The 25,933-nt window shown below is 52.9% G+C and overlaps 9 protein-coding genes across 9 annotated transcripts; 4 read left to right on the top strand and 5 right to left on the bottom strand.

The window, feature by feature from the left end:
- Window positions 1–47: 47 nt before the first annotated feature.
- Window positions 48–971, top strand: CTHT_0042480 (uncharacterized protein; the record flags this gene model as incomplete). Its single annotated transcript, XM_006694586.1, has 1 exon — window positions 48–971. One exon carries the CDS (start codon window positions 48–50, stop codon window positions 969–971), a length of 924 nt encoding a protein of 307 aa, XP_006694649.1.
- Window positions 972–1,565: 594 nt separating this feature from the next.
- Window positions 1,566–2,978, bottom strand: CTHT_0042470 (3-ketoacyl-CoA thiolase-like protein; the record flags this gene model as incomplete). The annotated part of the gene is made up of 3 exons (XM_006694585.1): window positions 1,566–2,726; window positions 2,798–2,889; window positions 2,972–2,978. The coding sequence occupies 3 exons, from the start codon at window positions 2,976–2,978 to the stop codon at window positions 1,566–1,568; spliced, it is 1,260 nt and encodes a 419-aa protein (XP_006694648.1).
- Window positions 2,979–3,756: 778 nt separating this feature from the next.
- On the bottom strand, window positions 3,757–4,959 carry CTHT_0042460 (fructose-1,6-bisphosphatase-like protein; the record flags this gene model as incomplete). The annotated part of the gene is made up of 3 exons (XM_006694584.1): window positions 3,757–3,914; window positions 3,977–4,761; window positions 4,838–4,959. 3 exons carry the CDS (start codon window positions 4,957–4,959, stop codon window positions 3,757–3,759), a joined length of 1,065 nt encoding a protein of 354 aa, XP_006694647.1.
- A 2,652-nt stretch (window positions 4,960–7,611) lies between these two features.
- CTHT_0042450 (uncharacterized protein) lies at window positions 7,612–8,690 on the bottom strand (the record flags this gene model as incomplete). Its single annotated transcript, XM_006694583.1, has 2 exons — window positions 7,612–8,481; window positions 8,553–8,690. The coding sequence occupies 2 exons, from the start codon at window positions 8,688–8,690 to the stop codon at window positions 7,612–7,614; spliced, it is 1,008 nt and encodes a 335-aa protein (XP_006694646.1).
- Window positions 8,691–10,476: 1,786 nt separating this feature from the next.
- Window positions 10,477–11,067, top strand: CTHT_0042440 (cytochrome P450 monooxygenase-like protein; the record flags this gene model as incomplete). Its single annotated transcript, XM_006694582.1, has 2 exons — window positions 10,477–10,858; window positions 10,922–11,067. The coding sequence occupies 2 exons, from the start codon at window positions 10,477–10,479 to the stop codon at window positions 11,065–11,067; spliced, it is 528 nt and encodes a 175-aa protein (XP_006694645.1).
- Window positions 11,068–12,504: 1,437 nt separating this feature from the next.
- On the top strand, window positions 12,505–14,422 carry CTHT_0042430 (uncharacterized protein; the record flags this gene model as incomplete). Its single annotated transcript, XM_006694581.1, has 6 exons — window positions 12,505–12,714; window positions 12,781–12,911; window positions 13,012–13,150; window positions 13,209–13,334; window positions 13,386–13,643; window positions 13,703–14,422. 6 exons carry the CDS (start codon window positions 12,505–12,507, stop codon window positions 14,420–14,422), a joined length of 1,584 nt encoding a protein of 527 aa, XP_006694644.1.
- Window positions 14,423–14,750: 328 nt separating this feature from the next.
- CTHT_0042420 (uncharacterized protein) lies at window positions 14,751–18,209 on the bottom strand (the record flags this gene model as incomplete). Its single annotated transcript, XM_006694580.1, has 5 exons — window positions 14,751–16,080; window positions 16,165–16,369; window positions 17,081–17,121; window positions 17,429–17,587; window positions 17,656–18,209. The coding sequence occupies 5 exons, from the start codon at window positions 18,207–18,209 to the stop codon at window positions 14,751–14,753; spliced, it is 2,289 nt and encodes a 762-aa protein (XP_006694643.1).
- An 800-nt stretch (window positions 18,210–19,009) lies between these two features.
- On the bottom strand, window positions 19,010–19,915 carry CTHT_0042410 (uncharacterized protein; the record flags this gene model as incomplete). The annotated part of the gene is made up of 1 exon (XM_006694579.1): window positions 19,010–19,915. The coding sequence occupies one exon, from the start codon at window positions 19,913–19,915 to the stop codon at window positions 19,010–19,012; it is 906 nt and encodes a 301-aa protein (XP_006694642.1).
- A 4,538-nt stretch (window positions 19,916–24,453) lies between these two features.
- Window positions 24,454–25,155, top strand: CTHT_0042400 (uncharacterized protein; the record flags this gene model as incomplete). Its single annotated transcript, XM_006694578.1, has 3 exons — window positions 24,454–24,487; window positions 24,582–24,641; window positions 24,701–25,155. 3 exons carry the CDS (start codon window positions 24,454–24,456, stop codon window positions 25,153–25,155), a joined length of 549 nt encoding a protein of 182 aa, XP_006694641.1.
- Window positions 25,156–25,933: the final 778 nt, after the last annotated feature.

The following is a 25,933-nucleotide window of genomic DNA, read 5'->3' as shown; positions in this document are numbered from 1 at the left end:
TATCTGTATGCAGCTTTCCCTCGGTTGCTTCGAAGTTTGCCGCAACCATGAGTCGCGACAACTCCATCGTGATCGAAGTCGAAGTAGCAGACTCAACAGAAGTGACGTGGCCACATGCGCTAAACTCTCCACCGTTTGACAAAGAACTCTTCGGTGACGGCGAGAAGGCTAAGAATACGCTACCAGACGGGTTCCCATGCTCCTTTGAGTGTGGGGCCGAGGGCGAGTACGCCATACAGAATCAAGGAGTCACCAATGACTCTCCAACCGATAGCAGTGGCTCCGACGAAGGCCTCGTCATGCAAACGGAGGGTAGAGAAGAGATCAAAACTAGCGTTAATATCACCTCGGAATCTGCTGCTACTGCCAACATTAGCGTCGATATTGATGTTGAATCCCCTCCTGAAGTTTTCACAAAGCTCAAGAGTGCTATTGTACTCACTCCTTGCTTTATCATTGGCAGCAACAGCGATTCCAGCAGTTCAAGCAGTAGCAATGACGACTTGGCGTTACCCAGTCTTCCCGAACAACCCAGATCTCAGCCGGTGGATATTCCCAAACTTGCACTCCAAGACATCAAAAAAGAGACGGGGGCCATGGACACTCCCGGAGTTGCCCACGCTGCCATTAGTCCAGACTTGCTCTTCCCCACCGATTCCGATGAAGGCAACGATGCTGACACTGAGCTTACGCCGAGCAGCTCCTCATCACCCCCATCAATGCTATCAATGCCCATGAGAGAAACCGAAACAACAAATGAGAAACCCACAGTGAACGAGGCGCTGGCTGCCGCCGACCCATCTTCGTCCTCGTCTATCTCCTCTCGTGGTGAAGACACACCCTCCACAGGGAGCAGCGACAGCATCGATTTCGAGATCCACAGCAGCAGCGATATCAGATTGGCTATGGAACTTGACAAAGAGAAGGCCAGGGCCGGGGAAGTAATCAACACCCTAGAGAGTGATGATTAGGGATTTCACATTACCGAGCATGATATCACGACAATGTCTAGTATAACCAGCTGTATGGAGTCAAACATCCTTGTTTTGTTCTTAGATGCCCTTGATACTGTCGATGGTACGTCTGGACTGAAAATGGGAGGGATTGGCAAAACAATGGTTTCAGGTGGTTAACTCACAAAACAACTTGGACTGGAGATAGAAAATTACGTTGAGATAGCCCTGGACAGCCTGTTTGCTGGACTGGGGGATGCTTTGGGCTGATTTAGATTGTTGGCAGGCATGATTATGACTAGGACAATCATATAGAACGTCGAGTTAATACTACATATTATGGATATTCATGTAGCCAGCTGTTTAAGCGTGGCCGATTAGTGATATGATCAACATGTGGCACTAAACCCAAACACTCAGGAGCATTCAACACAATCACACTGCGCAGACGGAAGATATCATGTCATAAGCCAAAACCTGCATTGCTCTCGTCTAGTATACAGTACCGTGCATGCATGTCATTAAGGTAGCCCAAGTAAGAATATACAAGAAAGCCGACCCGAACCGAAAGAGAAGCCCCCTTCCCTAACTCCTTAGGATCCCATCCATGATTTACTCGGCAACCCAAACAGCAGCCATACCCATACCAGTGCCAATACACATGGAAGTGACACCAATCTTTTGGCCGCGCCTCCTCAGCTCATAGAGCAGGGTCGAGACCTGGCGGGCACCAGTGCAACCCAAAGGGTGGCCGAAAGCGATGGCACCGCCCTTGGGGTTGATCTTCTCGGCGGGGATACCGAGCTCGTTGGCGCACCACAGGCACTGGCTGGCGAAAGCCTCGTTGATCTCAAAGATATCAACATCATCCTTGGTAATGCCGGTCAGCTCGAAGACCTTGGGGATGGCCTTCCAGGGGCCGATGCCCATGAGAAGGGGCGGGACGCCGACGATGGAGGCGGCGACGAACTTGCCCAGGATGGGCTGTCCGAGCTTCTCGGCGGTAGAGCGCTTCATCAGGAGGACAGCAGCAGCGCCATCGCTAACCTGGCTGGCATTGCCGGCGTGGATGGTGCCGTCCTTGGCGAAGGCAGGGCGGATCTTGGCAAGGGACTCAACGGTAACACCCTCACGGATACCGTCATCCTTGTCGACCAGGACCTCCTTGGTCTCGCCGGTCTTGGGGTCGGTGTACTTGGCCTTGATGGGGTAGATCTCCTCCTTGAAGAGGCCAGCCTTCTGGGCCGCAACGGCTTTTTGGAACGAAGCAGCGGCGAAGGCGTCCTGCTGGGCGCGGGTGATGTTGCGGTCCTTGGCCATCTGCTCAGAGAGGACACCCATGGGAACCTTGCAGTTGGCAGCCTCGGGGTGGCTCTCAAGGAGCTCAGAGAACTCGCTGACGGCACCAGGGCCGTATTGAGTGGACATGGATTCGACGCCAGCACCGATACCGATCTCGATCATGCCGCTGCGGATCGCGTTGGCAACATCGACGCAAGCCTGCAGACCAGACGAGCACTGGCGGTTGAGGGTGCGAACGGCAGTGGTGACGGGGAAGCCGGCGACTAGGGAAGCGGCACGCATCTCGGTGGCGCCACCGCCGGGGGCAAGGACAGTGCCGACAACGATATCCTCGACGAGCTCGGGCTTGATCTTGGAGCGCTCAAGGATACCCTTCAGGGCACCGGCCAGGAGGTCAGAGGCAAAGGTGTCCTTGAAAGCGCCCTTGCCGCCCTTGGTGATGGCCGTCCGGAGAGCACAGGTGACGACGATCTGGAGTCGAGAGCACTGTTAGCATACGGCTGAGGGCAAAATGTAGGGTCGTGTGGACGCTGTCGACATACGTCATCGGGGTTCTTCTCCAGGAGCTTAGCGCGACCCTTGGGGGTAGCGCCACCCGAGATCTGGTTGCCAATCTGCTGAAGCCTGTCGATAGCTGCAGAGACGGAACATGTCAATACTCTTGTGTGACAAATACAAATGCATGCGACGATGGAACAGGGTCCAGCAGCACATACCGCCCATCTTGAAAGATTATTTGGATGAAGCAAAAAACACACTGTATTGTATGGATTAAGAGGGGGAAAGGAAGCACAAGACGAGACAATGCGGGTTTGTTGTTTGGTGAAGATGGATGGTGAGAAATCTACAGAAGGTGGAATGGACAAGGCGACGTCTCACTTCTAATAAGGCACGGCAGGAGCTCAGCTTCCCCGGCTTTCAGGCTGTCGCGGCCCAGTTTCCAGTTTGCACGGAGCCTTTTACCTCGGAGCGCGCGGCCCTGCCTTTGGAACTCGGTCTCGACTGCCAGCTGCGGCGGAGGGCGGTCCTAGGTGATGTCAGGAAGGCCGAGGTATTGCCGGATTTGGTTTAGCGTGTTCCGGGGATGCCATTTGTCAGCACCCGTTCACATGTTTGCGGGGAGTAGGAACTCTTGGCATCCAACGATCACCAGTGTCGGGCTGGAAGCTCCAGCTGCTACAGTTCTTGTCGCATCGAAGGCGTGGAAGAAGACGCAAGCCCGTTGTCTCGCTAAAATCTGGTATTAAATTTCACATGCCAGCTGCTACGCTTGCTGTGTTGAGGCCTGCATATCATCGTAATTGACGAAGTGTCGCCGTTTCACATCTGTTTCCCAACATCCAATTTCCAAACAATTTTAGAACCCGCAGGACAGCCCTGCTCAGTCTGAGGGCTCACATAAGTGTAACCAACCAAGGTATCCGCCATCCAACAACAACCCAAAAGAGAACAAACAGAGAAACAACCATGCCAACTGCCCATACTCGTGTCAGGTAATCATCTACTGCTTTTGCTTCAGCTCATCCTTCTTCTTATAGAACTCCTTGACCTTCTCGACCTCGTCGTAGCTGCCCAAGAAGATACCAGACTTGTCGTGGATGTCCTGGGGCACAACCTCCAGCATCCTCCTCATGTTGCTGTCAACCGCTTGGCCGCCGGCTAGAAAAATATTGTGTTAGCAGTGCGAGATTTGAAGGGTCGGGATAAGATAGGCAACTCACCATTTTCAAACACCATGGCCATGGGCGCACACTCGTAGAGGATGCGCAGCTTACCCTTCGGGCTCTTCTTGTCCGCCGGATAGGCGAAGATACCGCCGTACAACAGGGTACGGTAGGCATCGGCAACCATGCTGCCGATGTAGCGTGCCGAGTAGGGCTTCCCGTTGTCAGGCTGGGCCTGCTTGAGCGACTCAAAGTAGGCCTTGACATGATCCTCCCAGTAAAGCGAGTTACCTTCGTTGACCGAGTAGATCGCACGCTTACGCGGAATCCTCATGTTGGGGTGCGTCAGGATGAACTCGCCCAGGCCGTTGTCCAGAGTGAAGCCGTTGACCGAGCCGCCCTTCATCGTGATGACAAGCTGAGCCGAGGCGCCGTACATAGTGAAACCGGCGGCTACGAGCTCCGTACCAGGCTTGAGGATATCCTCCTTGACACCACGCGAGCCCTCAGCCAGCTTGTGGATGCCGAAGATAGTGCCGACGGACACACCGGCGTCCAAGTTGGAGCTGCCATCAATGGGGTCGCAAGCTACCGCGTACCGCGCGTGCGGTCCCTGCTTGAAGAAGATAACATTCTCTTCCTCCTCCGACACCAGCAGGGCGACCCTCCCGGATGACCGCATCGCCTCAATGAACAACTCGTTTGAGATGACATCCAACTTCTTTTGTTCGTCACCGGTAGTGTTGGCTGACCCGGCCAGACCGGTCAGGTTGACCAGGGTCGCCCTCCGGATGTAGTAGGCAATCGACTTGAAGGCAAATTGCAGCGCATGGCAGAGAAGGCTGTAGAAAGAACAGGTTAGTCAAGAGCAGGCAAAGTCCCTCTCAGACAAGGCAACTAGGACAGGCAAATACGTACGTGAAGTCTCCGGTGGCCTCCTTGTGCTTGACTTGCTCTTCCGTAAGGAACCGAGTAAGGGTGATAATATTAGTATCAACCTGCTCGGTGAAGGAATTGCCGTTGCCGTTAGCTGCTACCATCTTGGCGGTGATGATTATGCTATATTGTTAAGAATAGCTTGAAGTAAAACTCCCAAATGATCAATCGGGAACAAAGTGCAAGTTCGCTTATACAAGCTGATGATACCAGCGTATGAACGGCAAAGAGTTTTGCTTTTCTCTGCGACCAGAAACCTGCTACAATGAGTTGACGAGGACGGGGGAAGGAGGAAGGGAGAGAAGAGACAAGAAACAAGCAAGAAGCTCAGAAAGAAGTCCTTAAGGGTGGAGTTTGTGGAGGGGAGGTCTGTTTAAATAACAAAAGGTATGAGATTACAGAGCAAGGCCCAAGCTTAGGCACGCAATGGACTCCAGAATAATGAACCGAACGAAGTTTATCAAAACCCCTTGGCCCGGGACTTAACGAAACGGCACCCGAACGGCAGATCCGCACACCCTCCCTCTCGCTCATCCAATGGATTAGACTGGATGGATGACGTATCTACAAAGGTAGGTGTGAAAGTGAAGAGATTACCTCTACACACCCTTGGGCCCCTTCCCCTGGGTCCCGTGCCTCGTTGCCAATGGTCTAGCCTCCTCTACCCCTGGCGACAATGCCAATTTTAAGCTAACAGATTCTGACAAGATTGGCCAGAGGTTCACATTCTTCACAGGGCATGCAAATAAGCGAGCAATTGTAATCCGTTTGATGAATTCAAGATCACATAGACCACAACATCAATTTCTTATCCATCCCGGTTGGCGCCTTCTCCCCGCATTATCGGCCGCCGTCGGCAGAGCGCGGCTATTGTTTTGGGGAGCAGGCATAGAGAAGACCGGGGGGGGTAACGGGTGTGCAGTCTGCAGAACCAGCCAGTCGCCGGATGATATGGCGGGGTTGCGGGGCTACGCCTTCAAAGCGATCTGCGTGTGACATCAGAGCTATCCAGGTCCCGGTCTTTTTCAATCAGCCGCAAAGGATCAAAAGCGTGTCGTCGGTCACAACAGGAATAGTTAAAGGCACCAATTCGACCATGTTCTCCTCAAACCTTCCTTGTCACATTCAGATGTCCGCGATCACATTGTTCCGGTCGAGAGGAACGCCCATCTCTTGTTTCGTATCGTCGCAATACTGCTGACCATCTACCCAAGGCATATAATGGAACCGGGGATAAGGGGCGCGATAAGCAAGGCATTTCACCAATTCTCCATCCCGAAAGAGGATTTCCCGGGACGGCATGCGCACCCGGCATGCGCTTTGTCCCGACGGGGCCCGCCTGAGTCTCGCGAGAGTCGAGATTCTCGAAGAACGGGACGCTTCGGCATCCATCTCTTGGCCCACTGCCACTGCGTTCACTCCCTTCCTGATCTCAATCCTCTCAATTGACCCAGCTCCAAAACATCCGACGAATCGGCTTCTTCCTTTCGTTTTTCACACCCTTCAGCGCTCCTCGATCATTGGCCCAAGTACGTCCTGGCATCGCCTCCGCCAGTTCAATGGATAAGCCTGGAAGTTCTCCATGAGACAGGTGACCGCGAGCTGGTCACCTGGAAGAAAAAGAAGCCGCATACTTGACGGACTGGCATGGTTCCTCCTGTCCGCGTGACTTGCTCGGTTTTGGACCCCAGTAACCCCGGCTTTCCGTCGATGGCCGGGGACCAAACCCTAACCCTGGACCCGGCTTTACCTATGTGACGTCACAGATGGCCCAGAGATGGAAGATGGGAACGCGTCGAGGGCCAAAACTTCGTGATTTTTTCGTGATCTGGCCAAAATTTTGCAGCTTTGTGACACAATTATTGTGATTTTCTGGAGTCTGGCTTCTAGAGAATGACAAACGATCACCTCCTCCCTCAAGGAAATTAACTCTTGTTGGCTAGCATCAAGTTTTGATAAGATCGAAGTCTACCGCATCTTGATAGCCGTTGTCAAGTCGATGGTGCTTCATTAGATTTTTGTTAAAACCGCTCCACTCTCGCGGGCCCTGGTGCCTTAGCAAGTTCGACAGCAAGATCGATCTATCGTTCCCACTGAATGAGTACCCATCCCCGATTTCCATCATGGATGGGACCAGGTGCTTGCTCCGGTACCCGCTGTCATGGGAAGCTGAGGCTCTCCAGTCTTGGAACCCAAAGTTCGGGTCCACGGTCTCTATGTCGGGGGGATAAGTGTTGGGACACGGTTCCAGGGTAGCCTCGATCACTCCTCCCGAAATCCCAATGTAGAAGTTGGGAGATACATCAGAACCCCTGGCAAGGGACCAAACACTGCTGTTCCTCAACGATCTTAGTGATCCAGAGAGAAAGTACTTGGCGTTAGGTCGGTAATATAAACGTTTTGATAGTTCATGCCAATGGCAGCTCAAGCCCTGAAGATAGCCACAACGAGCTCTACCTAAGAAACCATCCGTGGGCACCTTCAAGAAAGGCTGGTGAGGATTTGGAAACGGTGAGTATGGCAGACAGTGAAGTCCTGATGTATGATAGTAGTTTTTGGGCCAGCGGAAATCGAATATTTTGACGGTTGGTCCTTCACCTCCGCCGGTCACAAATCGCTCAGTTCCATATGCCATAAGGGCTTCGGCGTTGGACCAAGGGTCTACATTGTCTTGATATATTGTGTCAAACGCAGACGGTGTACGCAAGTCTTGAAGTCTACAGGGGAGTTGTTAGTCCTGTGGGAAGCGGCTCTGATTATTCAAGGGTGAGAACTTGCCTGATGGTTCCATCTCTCCACGCGCTGAGCAAGAGCCTTGTTCCTCTTCCGCTTCCAGACATGTAGACTGGCTCCAATGAGTTGGGACAAACGGTACCATCGAAGACAGCGTCGAACTGCTTCCTGACTCTCTCATTCTTCGCCGCCGAATGACAAACCCAGCCGTCGGGAGTCAGGTCCAGGTAACGGAGAGCATCTTTGCAGCCAACAAGGCTCAAAGCAAGCGATGCACCTTGCTCCATCCACTTTGCACAGCCCACCCTAGCCGAGCGAGGGATGGCTCCATCTTCTTTCAAGTTGTAGTTTTCCAAAGGCGCAGTATTAGCGACCACATCCTCCGGCAAACCGTAAACTTTGACGCTTGACTTCGTCGCAACAGCGATGAGTCGTTTGCCGCTCTCGCTGATATCAAGGACATCTAGAGAATTGATCTCTAGATCTGGAACGTCCAACGCAGGAGAGAATAAGGCGATTTCCTCTCCGAACTTGTCTGGATCGCCAGACAGAAGAGCCAGTTGGCCGTTATGCCGCCCGACCAAGATCCCATATCCATTGCCGTGTGGCACAACTTTGATAGCGTTGACGTCGTCAACGCCAGGACTCAGCCCGATTTCCCTGCCAACCAACCGATGCCAGGAAGTTTTCGACGCACGTCCAGGACCCTGCCGTTCCCGATACCGCGCAACAACGTCCTCTCCTGCGCCCCAGACAACCACCTCCCGCTGCCTGTACGAATCGAAATGTGCATCGACAACCGCGAGGAACTGACTCCTAATTGTCGAAGATCCGTGTGAGTGATGCTGCCCATCTCGATGGCCATGGTTGATGTGCGGCAGCAAAGCTTGAAACTGGAGAGAACGGCGGTCCCAGCAACGGGCTTGCCAAGTTAAAGATTCAGCAACCTGACGCCATGTGAGACTGTTCTCAGTGATTGAGACATCATGGCGATTATTTGCTTGGCATTTGTCGTCAGGATTAGGGGCATCTGAGCGCTCAACTGGAGCTGGCACCGAGAGAGACGGAAATCTGGTACGAACGAAGATGCGCCAGCCGTCATTTTGGATAAGGTGGTATAGAGTGCGGCAGGTAGAACCTAGAGTAGCGACATCGCGGGCCGTGTCGAGATTTGTGAGTATGAGATAAAGAATGTCGTCTGGCAGGGATGCAAGGTGCTGACGCTGCGTCATGATGCATTCACCTGGGCGTTGAACCAGCACAGAGTTCAGGACAACCATAGACTCATTAGTTTAATATGATGTTTGCAGCGAATTATTATCCTCGTTGAACTTGGTCTTTCTGCTACTTATAGGTGGCAGAAAAAGAAAATAAAGAAGTTGACATGCGTTTTTGAACCAGTTACAGTCGTACTTCATGTCTGCTGTGGGGTACCTCTCACAACGATTCAGAGCTTAACCCTCCCCACTCGCTGCCTGGTTGCAAATTACCTGACAGAGACATGTAAGTTACAAAAAAGTGTGCCTTGATCAATGTTATCAAAGTAAAATTACGTATCATAACCTGCCCCTCCCTGCTCCCTGAAAGCTCCGGTTCGCAACTGATGTCCTAAAGTCCAATTTTAAACCTCTCCCCAGCTGGAAATCGTGGGGTTGATTATTTGCGCGACGAGGAAGAGTTATTATTTACTGTTTTTGACATGACTTTGCACTAAGAATGGCCGAGTATGGCTTGTTGGGCCCGGGAGTGGCCGTTATCCTGGTTCTGATCACATACCACTCTCTAATTTACCCTTTCTTTCTCTCTCCTCTCTCCCGGATCCCAAGTGCCCATTGGTCGGCACCAATTTCACGATTTTGGATCCTTTGGATCAGGTATACTCATCGAGAGAACAAGACGCTTCATGCTGCTCACTGCCGTCTGGGCCCTGTCATTCGTGTAGGCCCCAACGAACTGAGCATCAATGACATCGACAGCGTACGGACTGTCTATCAAGGAGGGTTTGAAAAGCCAGTTTGGTACTCTATTTACAATAATTATGGGTATGAAGAGCTAGCTTTTAACAAATGGTGTGCAGAATGCCACGAACGTTGCTGACACACATTGTCACAAGCGTCCCATGCATGTTCTCTTCGCGCTCCGCGGCCGAACATGCAGTCAGAAAACGAATGATCTCACACATTTATTCCAAGTCTTATATCCATTCAAGCCCTGCAGCAGCTGCCCAGGCGCAGGTCATCCTCTATGATAGATTACTGCCCATTCTTGAGCGATCTATCGAGGAAGATTGTGCAGAGTCCACGACAAACAGAGGGATCGATGTGTACTCCCTCTTTATGGGAGCTACAATGGACTTCATAGCGGCATATATTTTTGGCCTCAAGCACGGGACCAACTTTTTAGGAGACAAGGAATATCGAAACCACTTTCTTGACCTCTACAGAGCCCGTAACAACTACGGCTTCTTTGACCAAGAACTTCCCGAGCTTACGCGGCTCTGCCGAAGAGTGGGGATCCCACTGTGCCCACGCTGGGCAGACAAAGCGAACAGAGATCTGGAAGAATGGTGCCGACGTTTATGCCTGAGAATGGAGCGCTACCTTGATGCTGGCCGATACCAACCAGATGAAAAGGCAGACGAACCGGTTGTTTGGAACTCCCTGGTTAACGGTCTAAAGAATGAGGAGACTAAACACGGGCCATCCTCCATTCTCTATCCTACTGCGCTATCCAACCTCGAGCTATCTATTTCATCAGAGCTGCTTGACCATGTCCTAGCGGGTCAAGAGACAGCGGGGTTAACCCTGACCTACCTAACCTGGAGACTGTCGCAATCTCCAGAGCTACAGTCACGACTCCGAAAGGAACTTCTCACTCTCTCACCGAACATGCGAATGACAAAATCCGGCACACCAGCCTCGTTTCCGGATCCTAAGCAGCTTGACACTCTACCCTTCCTCGATGCGGTCGTCACCGAAACCCTCCGTCTCCATGCCCCTCTCCCCGGGGCTCAGCCCCGGCAAACTCCCGATTCCGGCTGCCGCATCGGGCAGTACGCCTTGCCGGGTGGGGTCAGGGTTGCTGCAATGCCATACATGCTGCATCGGAACGAAACGATCTTCCCGGAGCCGGAGAAGTGGGACCCCGAACGGTGGTTAGCTCCGGTTAGAGGGCCGGATGATGAAGAACAGAGGAGACAGATGAACAGGCATTTCTGGGCATTTAGTTCGGGCGGAAGGATGTGCATCGGAAGCAACTTCGCGTTACATGGTGAGGATGCATGAGTGTTCAGATATCTATTTAGTTTCGGTTAAGCTAACATCCTGACTACAGAAATTAAGTTAACCATTACTGCTATCTACACCAATTTTAAAAGCTACATTGTAGACGACACCGGCATGGAGAATCAGACCGATGGGTATGGCGGCCGCCCAGAGAAGGAGCAGCTTATTCTGCGGTTTGAGAAACTTGTCGATTAGGTGAATCACTCTGCTTCAGGTTGTGTTTCTGGCTTTTACTTGGAATGATTTACCTTGATAGCTTTGCCTTTCCTCAGTAAGCTCCTTGTTCTCTGCTTCATCGCTGGAAAATTATCTCTTCCCCCAAATTCCTTGATGCATGACTGCCTAGAATCCGTCATCCCGTTAGTTCCCAAAGTCATTCTTCCGAAGCTGGTGCCGAACCCGTACCCACGCCGTAGCACAGCCAAGTTGCCAAGAGAAACCGAGACGGGAGAGCTCCCGCCACAAAGCTTGTTCGAGTTTTCTCGGAACCTCCCCTCGGCTTGCAGCAAACGTGCTGCTTAGCGGAGGTCTTTTCAGACTTCAAGATAGAACCGCGACGCAGATGTTAATTAGACATGTAGATGGACACATCACCCGTCGCCTTGGATTCAGAAAGCCCCTCACAACCGGCACTTCTCGACAACATTCTTAACGTAAACCCCCACCATCTCACCTCCAGAGCTCCAAGCTTGTGGAAAAAAGCCCTTATCCCCCAGAACTAGAAAGAAAAAAACGCCGAGGCGTTGTCCAATCATCGTCACCGAAGAGTGAAACACACCAGGGTCCTGTGGAGACTTTCAACTCAAAAGGGGAAGGAGGCATTGGTTGATCGTGTCAGTGTCCCTCCCAACGTCCCAGCACCGACGTCACCTTCAACTTTCCTTTCCACTCACATCCCGAGCCGAAGCCATGTGCGGTTACACACGCCTGCCACCCGCTGTAACGGCAGACTCGAGGGTTTGGGAGAAGACGATGATCCTCAGGCCAACGAACGCAGCTCTGCCATTCGCCTAAGTCCCGGCCCGGTGACCGTTACAAAACTCCATGTGATGATGATACGCAGCCACTTTGCAGCCCCTTTCTTGGTCATGCTGGCATCCGTAAGCCTGGGTCTGTGTAAGGGTCTTCATGGTATGTCTGTCCCTGGAGGCTGGGCGTCGTTGTACGGGTCAAGCGTCCGACCGAGGACAGAAGGCACAGGTTGAACTATGTGAGGGGAGGATCAAGCGTGGGGCCGAGACCGACTTCCCACGCTTTTTGCTTCCATTTGTGGCTCTGGTCTTCTAACAGCTCTTGAGCTTTTCCGTCCCGGGACATAAGGGTGAAAAAGAGAGTGTAAGCGGAAAAGTAATCCCACTATACCCTCCACGTCCGCCGGTATTCTGTGTTCAAGGCTGCGAAGCTATAAACAAGGTGTCTTCCCCAGCCCTTCGGAGTGTGACGGGGTGCACAGCTTCCTTCTGCTGTTCTTGCTTTTATTTGTGGCTAAGGTTGTTCGTGTGACACAACAACCTGCAGTGCTCGTTGCTGGGTCACTTTACCTCCTTTCCTGTCCTATTATCTTTGACATCCCAACCCAGCCTTCCTATGCCTAATCATAGCTAAGAGTGGGAAGCCTATTAATATAGCACCATGTTCTTCTCTCGTCGCAAATACCAGTCCTCATCTGATGGAGAACCCCAAGCCCAGGACGCCGTGCAGGACGTCGCTAAGACAGATGCGCAACGACCGCAAGATGTGATTACGGAAGACGAGTCCTCCGAGGGCAAGCTCGACTTCAAGACCCTTCTTCCTGTCATTGCTTGCGGCGCTGGATTGTTTTCTGATGGCTATATCAACAACGTATGCCCCAAATGCTCCATATCGAGGTCCTATATGTCTCTATGTGACTAACTGACACCCGTGTAGGTCATTGGATCCGTCGTGACTATCCTCTCCATTAAGTATGGTGAGGTCTGGGCCAACTCTAATGCCAAGCACTACTTGGGAGACATTGCCTTCGCCGGGACAGTGGTGGGGCAGCTTTTGTTTGGGTATCTGTAAGTACAATCCATTACAAGGGAACCATTAGCCCATGCGCTCTTAGGATCATAGTTGAGGCTTGTGAGTTGGAGAGTTCTGCTAATAATAGTACACTAGCTCGGACAAGTGGTCGCGCACCAACTCGCTGATTGTCTCAACCATCGTCCTGGTTGTGTTCACGGCCCTAACGGCGGGCTCCTACTACAAGGGAGATACTATTGGCATGTTCAATATCTTGACTGCCTGGCGCTTCTTTGTGAGTGAACCCTCTTGGTTGAACCTGGGAAGTTGTCCATTGCTGACACGTTGCGCAGGTGGGCATTGGCATCGGCGGCGAGTATCCTGCTGGTAGTGTGGGCTGCGCCGAGCAGACGGGCCAGCTTAAGTCAGGTACCAGGAACATGTTCTTCATCTGGTTCACTAACTCCATGATCGACTGGGTAGGTAGTTTCTCACAGCTCGAGCTAACTCGAATCTGACATAATCCCCAGGGCTTCGTTATTGGCGCATTCGTCCCCTACGTTGTGGCCGCCGCTTGCAATAACCAGCATCTCAGCACCATCTGGCGTACTAGTCTTGGTATTGGCTGCGTTTTCCCCTCCATCCTTCTGATTATGCGCTTTTTTCTTAGGGAACCGGAAGAGTTCCAGAAGGAGTCTATGAAGCATGCCAAGACTCCTTACCTGTTGGTCCTCAAGTTCTACGGCTGGCGTCTCTTCATCATCAGCCTCATCTGGTTCGTCTACGATGTATGTGACTTTTTTTGCTCTACCGCGTTCCTACTCTTATCTTGACTGACATTCTCCAGTTCTATGCCTATTCCTTCTCTATCTACTCCTCTACCATCTTGGCCAACATCTTCGATACCACTAATGCTCCCCTGACCACCATCTTCGGCTGGAACACTGTCATCAACCTCTTCTACATCCCCGGAACCGTGCTGGGTGCTCCCCTCTCCGACCTCATCGGCCCTCGCTACGCGCTCGCCGCGGGTGTTACCCTTCAAGCCATTGTGGGCTTCATTATGGCCGGCTGCTACTCCCGTCTCGCCAAGCCGGACGTCGTCGCCGCCTTTGCCGTCGTCTACGGCATCTTCCAGTCCCTCGGCGAAATCGGCCCCGGCAACAACATCGGCCTGCTCGCTGCCAAGACGTGCGCCACGGGCGTCCGTGGCCAGTACTACGGCATTGCGGCGGCTATCGGCAAACTCGGCGCCTTTGTCGGCACCTATGTCTTCCCGCATATCATTGCTGCTGCGGGAGACTCGGAGACTCTGTCGGCGCAGTACCCCTTTTGGGTGTCAAGCAGCTTGTGTGTGTTCAGCGCGTTACTGGTGCTCGCATTCGTGCCGCAGGTTGGGCAGGATACGATTCAGTATGAAGATAAGAGGTTCAGGGAGTATCTAGAGCAGAATGGGTATGATACAAGGCAGTTGGGTCTCAAGAAGGGGGAGAGCTTGGAGATGAGTGAGAATGGGGCTGAAGGTGCTGCTGCTGCGGCGGATAATGTGGAGGAGAAGAAGGCGTGAGGGAAAAGTGGCGGAGGACAGTAATTCGACGAAGAAGACAGAGTTATCTGGGAGCTATATTGGAGCGTGTTGGCGTTCCGAAAATGCCCAGAATGGTCAGGTTCTTATGGGAATTCTGAAGCCATGCCGGTAAGAAGTCGGATAGAAGAAGATACCCGGAGGTTTAACGAGTCTTTCACTGAAACTAGATACGACACGGAAATCAGCTGGGTCACACCATATTGGTATGTCTTCCAATAGAGACCTAGTAAAGCATTGAAAGATCTATCAATGACAACCCTTATACTCTCTCTTCACGAAGCAAAGCGGTGACCTTGTAATGACACTCTTAGTCAACCTCGGGCGATTCCAGAGCTTCACTTATGAAGCCCTCATTATTTTTCTGTGGTGGCTTCGCAGAGTCTGGAGAGCCATGCTTCCCGGTCATCTCGTCATCCCTATCGCTCTTTGAGTCGCTATCGCTCCCCTCAAGACTCAATTCACTTTCTGTTTCAGGAGGAGTTTCCATCCCCGGCGTCGAGTTGACTCTTCTAGGCCCAGCAAAATGACGCTTCAACAAACACATCTCCACAGAAATCCCGGGCCCGAAGGCGCATCCGATAATGTATTCTCTAGGCTTTCCCTTGGACGCACCCTTATCCTTACCATCATTGAACCCTCCTCTTCCAGTCCCTGAGCTATCACTACCACACGGTGGCGCAAGCTCATCCATATCCTTCTCCCTCAACCGATCCAGCACACTCATCATCGTCGCCGAGCTACTGTTCCCATGCCGAATGTACGTGTCGTAGCTCGCACGCATGTGCAGAGACGTGATACCAAGTACCTGTTCGGCGCCCGTAAGAATTGTGGAGCCCCCGGGGTGCATCGCCCAGTCAAAGTCAGCCGGGGAGCGGTAGTTTTCCGGCAAGGTGGAGAGGAGATGATCGGGCAGGAGAGAGTGAAAGGCCGGGAGGAGCGCAGATTGCGTTAGTCTGGGGACGGCCGGGGAGAGGACTACTTTCCAGCCTGTCGGGTCGATGTCGAAGCCGAGGTCTGATTCTGTTGACGGAATAGTTGTGTGATACCACGTTAAAAGGGAGTAAATTGGGGGGGAGGGGGGCGGGTGTGAGGGTGAGGTGAAATTGTTGCTTAAGACAAGGACGCCGGCACAGTCGCTGAAGAGGGTAACGCCGATGCGGGTTTGGTTGAGAGCGTTTATGCTTTCGAGCTCGCTGCGTACTAGGGTTGTTGTGATTTCGAGTGCTACCACGAGAATACGGGCGGGCAGGCCGCGACAGCTGTGGCCTAAGCAGAGATTGGCGGCTGTTCGGAGAGCGGCGAGGCCGCCGCTGCAACCTACGCCGTGGAGGAGTACCTTTTCGACGTTGTAACTGAGACCGAGCTCCTGGGCAACGAAGTGATCATATCCAGGGTTGGCTGAGTCGGTGCAGGTTGTTGAGACCATGTGTGTAACCTGCGACGGGGCTACATGTGCTTCTTGGAGGGCCTTTCGCGCAGCGGCGACTGCTAAGGGGACGCCATCTGACATGAAGACCTCATGGAGTTGTGTTATAGTGGGAGGGTTTGGTTGGTTGACTAAGGGATGGTCGGGCGTGCCTATTGAGGACCTCTGCTCTATCCCTGTGTAACGATTGATGGAGAGGACTTTAGACATGCTGTGAAAACGGCCATTTATATGATGAGATATTGATTAATCGGTGCATCTTAAAGTTATCAAATGCTTAAACAGGATCGCTTACACTGCCGTTTGGGAGTAGAAGCGCTTGCTCAATACCTCCAGGGCATCAGGCTTGAGCGAATATGGCGGATATTGCCTGGCCAGGCCCACGATAGAGAGCCCTAGGCCCTCCAGACCCTTTGATGAAGCCATTAGTGCTGCTGACGGTCTTCTACTTTCCGCGGGAGCTCCGGACGGGCGAATTGTTGCTTGATCAAGGAGGATATCTGTAGAGTTGCGATTAGCACTCCGGTTTCAGCAATTCCTGTCCTTCCCCAGGTCGAAAACTCTTTGTGTCCAAGGCTGGAGATAGGTTGTATTGCAACCGTAGGGTTTACCACCTGCAGCGGTTGGGTTAAGTGGCTCGCAGCTCCTGAGGGGAAGCGGTAACCAAGCACATGAACTGAGCAGAGCAGGGGCGATGTGGTCACGGCCATGGTTCCAATCCACTAAATTATTGAATTGACGAGAGAGGGATAAACGCTTGAATCTCAAAAGCTTGACGTTTCACAGCTGTTTAACGACAGGGAGGATTAAACTTGGCGTTCTCCCGGTTTAGGATTGGAAAAAAACTGGATCAACGTGGCGGGGATTGAGACAAGCTTTATGTCGGTTTCCCCGGGCTACCAGCTCCTGCATGATGAGCGACACTGATAACTCTTTATGTCGTGCTTCATCCGTGGTTGAATATCAATACTATAGTTCGTTTCATTTACCAAGACAGACACTTTGAAGGGAATTTGGTCATTGTTCTTCGGGACCGCGACTCTGGTAACCTGAAACGAATCTTTTGCTGGTATATCCGACTAGATTGGCATTTGGTTTAGCTTGGCAACCCGTTTGATGAGCGGCTCCAAGAGACCGTAGATTTCAAAAAAGTTTTCCTTGGTCAGGCCGAGCTTTGGCTTGTGTGTTTTGAATTTAGAGGACAACTCAACTTTCCTTTTGAGGGGACGTGAGGACGCAGCCTTCGAGTAAGCTGGGAGAAGGGAGCTTAGCAAAAACATCGCTAGGCGAATCAACACAATAGCATGCACAGACCCTAAGAGGTTACAAAGATCAATCGAGTGAGATGTTTTGAAAACGTTATTTGCAAAAAGGCTAAGCAGAGGTATCAAAAAACAAAACCATACTCATCCATCTATTGTCCCAACCCGCCATGATATGCCACAGCCACGCTCACGCTTTTTTTGCCGCTGATTACCTGCCTGCCCCTGCCAACAAGTGCCTAAACAACCTCACTACCAGATCAACCGTATTGATCATCCCCGCATAGATGCACTCACGCAGTCTTCTTCCACTGGTTGTACACGCCGATGAGCGAGCTCAGCGTGCCAGCCAGACCGACGAAGCCGTCGTCGATGGGCACCCAACCGAGACCGGCGAGGGGAACAGTTAGATCGCACAGATCCGAAGTCAGCTGCAGCTGGCTAACCACGCGCTCCCTGTTCATGACAGTCAGCATACGAATTCCGGCAATATCAGATCTCAAAATAACTGAGGGTCAACCCACTTTGCAATCGTCTTCGCCTCAACCACACCCTCGCCCTCCTTGCGGTCAACCTTGGCCTCCCTACGGCGCAGCTGCCACAGCGTGTACAGTTGGGCGACCACGCTGCAAGCCAGACCGACAAGCCAGAACCGGTAGGCCTCCTGCTGCAGGGCCTTGGCATGCTTCGACTTGCGGATGCCAGTAGCATCAAGCAGAGTCGCCAGATCGAGAGTAAGATAGCCAGCATAACCCAGCTGACGGCCGATAGTGGCGTACCGCAGCACGGGGTCCTCAGCGAGACGACCGGTCTTGGCGTCGTAGGCGACAGCGGCGGCCTTGAAATGCTCGACGTTCTTCCCGGCACGCAGCACCTTGCGCACAAGGCCGAACTGCTTCTTCATCGCCTCCCATGGCTGGATGGCCGTCTTGGGCTTGTTGGTGCGCAGGAGGTACCAAGCGTAGAAGCGCGCAAAGTACTGCAGCGTGCGCAGGATCTTGTCACGCCCCACGGTGGTGCCAACGAACTTGAGGTAATGGCTCACCGCGGGGTGATAAACAAGGGCGTCGGCGACCATTTTAGATGGCTAGTTGTGTCTAGACTAAGAAATTGGATTTGTCGAGGTCGGATGAAAGAACGGACTGTTGCAGAGGACGGATGTGGTGCTGATAAAGGCCTTGTGAATGAGTGGGTATGTTAGGTAGGTGCGGCGAGACCGCAAGTGGTTCGGCTAGCGGTCGGATGTGCTTCCCGAAAGTTTCGGGTGTTGCTGCTGCTTTGAGGCCTGACGTCGAGACGGCTTTCAGCTCGTTTCGATGGAATGATGGGAGTTTTCGGCGTGTGCGCGCTGTGCGGGCGTCAAGGAGAGGATGGGAATCGATGACCGGCGTCGACGTCCTGGCGAAAAAGAGGGATGGCCGAGATGGTCACAAAGAGACGGCGATGGGCCATGGAAATCAGGGAAACGGCTCGCGCGGCGCTTCTCACATGCCGAGGCAGCAGCAGCTCAATGCGCCATTGAACCGCCCGCGTCGCCAGCCGAAGGCGACCCCAGCGAACAACCCAGAGCGGGGACCTTCTCGGCATGATCATTTCGTTCAGGGGCCGGACGGACAGGTGTCTGCTGCTGGCCCAGGGACCCACTTACCCCAGCGGCTACAGGTTTACTCCGGGGTTAGGGTTTTACTGACTTGGGTAGGCCCAATTTTTCCCGTGCTCTGGCTCAGAATCTGAAAAGCTTCACATTTTACAATTTTAAACTTGGTACATCCGTATGTACATGGTGCAAGTCCAGCACCCTCTCTGCTCGTATATTGAGACATTCACGGTTCTCTCTAGTAATTACAGACAATATGCCGCAAAACGATCAAAAACTGTTTAGAGTTTAGGCGCCGGCGTAATCAGGCCCATCCTGTTCTTAAGCGTCTCCTCAGCCTCCTTCTCGATCCTCTCAAGCAGCTCTTTACACGTGGGAATGTCGTGGATCAGGCCCATGACCTGACCGGCTGTCCAGACACCATATTCGGGGTCGCCCTTGATGAATACCTCACGGCCACGCTTTCCGCTGACGTAGGGAGCAATCTCGGCAAAGTCGCCCGTCTTGCTCTCCTTCTCGACCTTGAGTGCCTGCTCCACGACCTTGTTGCGGTACAGGCGGGTCGTATTGCGCCAGCGCCGCAGAACTAGCGCAGTGTCGGTTTCCTGGGCCTTGACGATCTGCTCCTTGATGCGATGGTGGACAGGCGCTTCCTGTGTGCACAGGAAGCGTGTGCCCATGTTGATACCGCACGCGCCCAGGCAGAGGGCCGCCGCAAGACCATACCCATCAGCAAAACCACCCGAGGCGATGAAGGGCACCTTAAGCGTCTGTCGCGCCCGGCTGAGCAGGATGAAATTGGTGATATCTGTTTCGCCAACGTGGCCAGCGCACTCAAAACCGTCGATGCTCAGGAAGTCAACGCCCAGCTTGACAGCTGACTGCGCGTGCCGGATAGTCGTGCATTTGTGGATAACGATGATGCCGGCTTTCTTGAGCTTCTCGATAACCGGGCCGGGGGAGTTGCCCGCTGTTTCAACAATCTTGACGCCCTCATCGATCACTACCTGCGCGTAGGCGCCATAGTCCGGAGGAACCAGAGCCGGCAGCAGTGTGATGTTGACACCGAACGGCTTGTCGGTCAACTTACGGCATTTGCGAATCTCCTGGCGAAGGCCCTCCGGCTCGGGCCAGATGAGCGCTGTAATGATACCCAACCCACCGGCATTGGACACGGCGCTGGCCATCTCAGCAGTGCCGACATGCTGTCTCAAAAGTTAGTCGGTTTGCGGAAAGGTAAGTCTTTGTTGTGGCGATAGGAAAAGCTTGCCTGCATGCCACCCTGAATAACAGGGACTTGATATCGTCAATCACGCTATGTCAGCCCGATATTTGCTTCTCTTTATCGGTTGGTGTTGCGCATCCAAACAAGTTACGTACCTCGGATCCCGAGACGACGGGTCAATTCAGTGTCGAAAGGCATTATTGCGATGAGTGCACACACACACACACACAAACAAACAAGTAAATGACAGAGCGCTACACAAGGACTAGGCAAGAAACAACACAAAAAAGCAAACGACGGCTCCGCGCGTCAACGGGTCGGATCGGGACCGCGATTATAACAGAGAGATGTCGGACAAAACAGCGACAGGAAACCGGACGACGGCAGGCTGTTCTGTTTCATATGGCCATCGACCGGTCTCCAGCCGGACGGAACACGGAGATGGTGGGACATGCCGGGGGGGGGTTTCTAGCGAGCCGAGGTAAGTCCACTTTGACCTTGTACTAAACAGTTGGAGACGCCGGTAGGGCCGAGACGTGCGAGACGTGCGCGTGTGCCTGCTGACGGGAAGGCTGAGCACCCCGACCAACACCGGGACTTCCTTTTCCGGTGAAACAAGTGAGTCGAGAGGTAGCATCACAGCATCAAGGTGCTGCGTGTGCCACAGAACCATACCAGAAGCCTGGTTGTTTCGCTTCTGTGTCTCGCCCATCCCCAAGTTCCAGAGTCGGCTTTTTCATGTGCTTCTCCAAGCCGTAACTTATCGTAGTGTAACGTGAGGGCGTCATGTTACATACAATACAGAAACCCCGCATATAAGCGGTAACTTACACCAAGTAACCAGGTTCTCCGCACGGTACGGATTCCGCTATGATTCAATTTGGAAACATGAGGAGCCTGGCAACCGACCACCAACGGCGCTAAGGGCCCGAGGATCTTGGACATACGTACTGTGTAAGCCAACAATTGCCAAGTTGGGATGAAGGAGTTATAACCGGACGGGTTTCGCGAAGTTGGCTGCCAGATGTGCCCAGGATATCCTCCCAGGCCGTAGTTTGTGCTACTAGTACAATTCATCCGATAGCAACTGGGCAAAGGATGATCAACAATGCGAACCAGAGTACTTCCGTCTTCTCTCTTGCTCCTCAATCTCAGCTTGTCCCAGCTTCTTTCTGCGATGTCCAAGGTTGCTATCATGTCGTTCAACTGTAATGACACCATGGAAAGACCCACAACTCTCACCCGATGACGGCTCATTGCATCTGAGACAACCGTCAGGAATTTAGTTGTCAGCATACGGACTACGCTTCAAGAACATGGTAGCTACCGTCAACTGCTTCGTGGAACATAGGACTGAGTGATGATTGATTCCTCCGATGCCCAGAGGCTGATTGTTCGCCTGAGTTCAGACAACGTCAGACGAGGGAAGTTCCCCCAGAAAAAGACATCATCATGAAGCCCCTTCTTTGAGAGACAGTTCTATCCGATGTATCTCAATCCAGAGCAAGTTTGACCTTTCTCGCACTGATTCTCAGAAATATTGTGTGGTACGGGGGCATGTCTCACAGCTGCCAAAGCCTTCTTATTTCGTCTATTGTGATATAATCGGCAGCGCACCGCTTTCACAAGTTGACTCCAAATTTATGTACACGGCTAATTTCAGGATTGGAAGCCCCTCGGGTTCCTTTCCGCCTCTCTGGCGAGCTGTCTCGAAGGAGTTCCCGAAGCCGATGTCTCGGGTTCCTATATGCTCTTCTCCGATTGATAGGAGACAAATGTGAGAGGTGAGGAACTGCCCTGCGATGTGAGCCGTTGCTTCACCGGCCTGGTTGTTCCACAGCCTAAGTGTCGATCGCAAAGCGTACGTCAACAAGCCGCGTGTCATCCAACCGAAGGAGGATTGGATGATGCCTTCACCGAGTCTGTCAAGAACAAACGCAGAGCGTCGAGGGTTAAAACAGGGCTCTTCAACGAGGTTGACATGCTTTTAGCGTGTCGTTCGTTCTCTTGTCCTTTACAAAAGCGACCAAGACATTTACAACTTCCTGTCATTGACTCTGGGAATTTCAACTGACCACCCGAACAGCTTTCTCCGGCTCCGGCTTCTCTATGTGTTACCCTGCAGTTCACATGACAATACCAGCGAATCCCAGATGAGGATTGCCAAAGCCCTCTCCGACCTCCGGAGCGTTCTGCTTGGGCAGCAAGTACACACAAAAAAGTGCTGATCTAACGCATCGAACCAGAGACAGGTTGCTTCCAGAAGCCGCTGCAGTTTCGGCACACCAACCATCGGTACGCTGGCGGCCGTGTAGTGGATGTGGTTTGCTGCACCAATCATCATTTGCTCTCCTACTTCTCTCACCTCTGCGCAACATACACTGTTTCGCAACCGTTCGTCGTGCGACCATGCATATGGGGCGTCCGGCGGGCCGGTACCGACTGGTTCGTGTTTACCCGCCGGTTAGTTGGAAAACACCGTCCATTTGCAAAAGCGACAGCATTTGGTCAGACTTACGGCGGCTTGTAGCTAAGGCTCCAGGCGTCCAAGCTCCAAAGCACCTGTTCATGTACGACGCCGACTCACGGCTTGCAAGACGGAACATAACCCGTGGTCAAGTTAACACATGGCGAACGAAGGTAGGCTGAACTTCGAGGTAGCATGCTGACAGGGACATGGACATTAACCCTGTCAATTCGAGGAGCTTCCATGGTTAAGAAAGATGACTGAGTAGAAGTGCGCACCCTATCCGATAACACGGTAGCGTCCGGCACGAAGTCTCTGTTGCCCGATTTGTTCTTGAGCATCTTGAACCTCAGGTTACACAGACGGAAGCGATCCGGTGACACTCGAATAGCTTTCGTCATGTCGGCCTCATTTGCTCAGGTTCTAAAGAAGAGCTATGGCTCTGCCCAGCGTCGCCTGACTGTGACAACTCACAGAGCTCTGCTCCGACCTTGCGCTCCATTTCATATGGCCGTCAGGTTATGTGACCAGTTGCAGAAGCTACTATTTTCTCACAACATCGGCCCTGCATCCCAATCTCTAGCATGTTGGCAGGTCAAAAAGTGCCACTTCACACTCACCGTCTGGGACCCCTGTTCGTGGGGTTTGGCGTTTTTCCTCTTTGGGATGGCGGCTACGGGCATCCATTGACAGCTCAGCGCTCGGAATCCAGTGCGGCGAACGGCCAAGCTTTTTCCAACAGACAAGGGGGAGGGGGTGGAGTTGGAGAAGCATGGGTTTCCGTCTCCGTCCCCGGTTTCCGTTGTGATCTCTTCACCTTTGCCTTCTTGCCCGGTTGCTAGCAGGGCGCCGATGGTTTGGATCTTGCACATTAACAAGCCAAAGAGCGGCCATAGGAATCCTACCAGCTTGAGACCGCCTCTTCCGCATGCTTTAACGCCGCGTGATGCTGCTGTTACTCTGGCGGAATGTGTCTCTCCAGGGTTTGTTTGTCTGGCGGCGTAGTGGGTAATTGCACACCGCGGGTGCTGCCGTGTGCTGTTCTCGCTCCAGTCAACGCTTGTTCCGCAGCAGCAACGTCAGGCCCTGCACCGACTGTCATGGCCTGCCCGAATCCCAATCGATTCCGTTCACAGTGGCACCGTAGTTGCGGGCGAACGGTGACTTGGCACCCACAGGCGGCAGATGGCCGAAGATCAGTGGGGGAAACGAAGCATGGGGAAAGAGGCAGAGGAGCAAGAATGGAGAACAATTTTTGTCCACCGCCTTGTGCAAACGAGAGACATGGCACGCAGCCTGTAGAGCCGGTGGCTGGCCAATCCCAACAAGGCGTGGTTGTTGAGCCGGCACCGGATGCACTATCTAAGTTATTGAAATATCTGCCCTCTTTCCCTCGTCCGCCTGGTTCTTGATGTGTTAGACGTTCGAGCTCACTTCATCCACACTCCAAAAGGAAATCCCGAGAGCATCAAAGAGCCTCACTGATCTCTTGGAATTATCTCACCGACCCGTCTGTTTCTGCCTGGTGATGCATTGTCCCGTGTCTTGCCCTCGCTCTCCTCGCTGTTGATCTGCACCTTTGCGAACAAACAAGCTCGTTCCCCCTCGGTGATAGCAAAACAAAGAACAACCCAGAGCGCACAATTAGGAGCATTTCTGCATCCTAATTAGCATTAACCTCTTCGAATCCATTTCGGACACATCAGCCCCCCCCTGTTGTCGCCTTTGCAGACCGGTTGGGCAGGTTTCCCAAACGGATCTCTCCATAATACTCGACTATCTTCCTGGACGGTGTCTATAATAAAGGCAAACCCACGCACCTAGGAAGTCTTTGATCAAATCCTAATCGTTGTTCTGATCATCATCCTCACCCGCGATTCCACTCGAATACCGTGGTCAGCTAGTTGAAGCAAGGCAACCCGCGTCGACCTTCACAGCCATCTGAGTGTCATCTTGTTACGACTTCGTCTTCTTAATTCGCCATAAGATCTCCACCAACCTTTGGAACTTACCTCTTGATCCCCTAAGACAAGATGGCGTACAGCCGCTGGCAAGACAAGCTCGGTGGTATGACATATCGCCCTTGTGGTCCCCCGGTTTTGGCTACTTTCACCTTGCTGCGTACTCGTTTACAACATGGACTAACGTCAACCCACAACAGAGGTTTGCCGTGAGTGCAAAGTTGATCCGCCGTTCTTCCAGATTGTCTCAGACAGGCGAGGTATGTTTGCTCCGTCACTATGGACTTTTTTTACGGATGAATGCTGACTGAGGCGACAGGCGGCAGAACCGCCTGGTCCTCGACCGTCACTGCCTTCGGCAAAGTCCACTCCGCCCGCTTCTGGTACGATGGCAAGTACGTCGACAACGCCCGCGAGGATGCCGCCGAAGTTGCCCTGAACTGGCTGGCCAGCGAGGCCGGCGGGTACGCTCCCGGTGCGACAATGGGCGCCGCCGTTCCCATCAACGCTCTTCCAATTACCCCTGGCATGGGTGTTACTGCTGCCGGCGGCTCTCTCGGTGGTAGTCCGGTTTGGGGTGCTGCCACCGCCGCTGCTGGTCAGTATGGCGCTCCGTCTCCCAGGCCAATCGCTCCTCCGATGCATCGGTACAACCAGTCCGGCACGTACAGCCCTACGCCGAGTGCGGCTGGCTCTCCGCCTGCTTCGATGTCGCCCGCGTCAATGTCGCCTACCACTCCAAGCTCCACGGGGAGGGGTTCCTACTTTTATTAAGCTTGACGTCCGACGATGAAGCAGCGAAGCGAGGAGAACCGGCCGGGGAAGTTGGACAAAGGGAAGATTGGGGTGGTGAGGGAAGGCATTCGAGGCCAGCGAGGATCGAACAACGAGCGATGGAAGTTCTCGTGATACGTACGGGGTTGAACTCGCGTTTCCTGCTTGATCCCTCGTCAGAGCATGCTTCCTGCTCGTTCTGCCTACGCTGTCATGAGCTCTGAAAAATCCTCATCCCATTTCCTCGTGTCCCCCCCCTTGGTCTCCCCTTTCTAATTCGGTCACCATCAACCCCTAATCGTTTCTGTCTTTTTGATCTGGCCGGACGTCTTGCATTCGTCGCTGTACGACACGATACCGCTTCGTTTCCTGGGCTATACCTTCAGTCTGCATACAACTACACACTCGCCTAATCATGACACTTCGCATCTTATCGTGTGTTTAGGGGTTGACATCGGCTTGCCACGCGGCGCATGAGGCTAATAATCGTTTGCATGTTTGGGTTGGCATATAATTCCTGTTAGCATCATCTGTTTTGTTTTCACACGATCATCACACTGGCATGAACATAACACGGCATGAAGCATGGAGAGAAACCGGGATGGCAGTTTGTTACGAGCTGGGGCAGTTTTGGGAGGGTGTCTCTGGACCGTTCTGGATACAATTGGTTGGCATTGGCGCTCAAAAGCATTCGCATTGCTTGCTCGCGGCGGCTTTCACTAATCTGTGGAGTTTGAGCCTGTTGTGGTCTCAATCACCCTAATCTTGAGATGGACAA

The sequence above is a fragment of the Thermochaetoides thermophila genome, assembly GCF_000221225.1.
Source record: "Thermochaetoides thermophila DSM 1495 unplaced genomic scaffold scf7180000011818, whole genome shotgun sequence".
Lineage (NCBI taxonomy): Eukaryota > Fungi > Ascomycota > Sordariomycetes > Sordariales > Chaetomiaceae > Thermochaetoides > Thermochaetoides thermophila.
The sequence above is the reverse complement of the archived record's forward strand: the minus strand, read 5'-3'. Positions and strand labels throughout refer to the sequence as shown.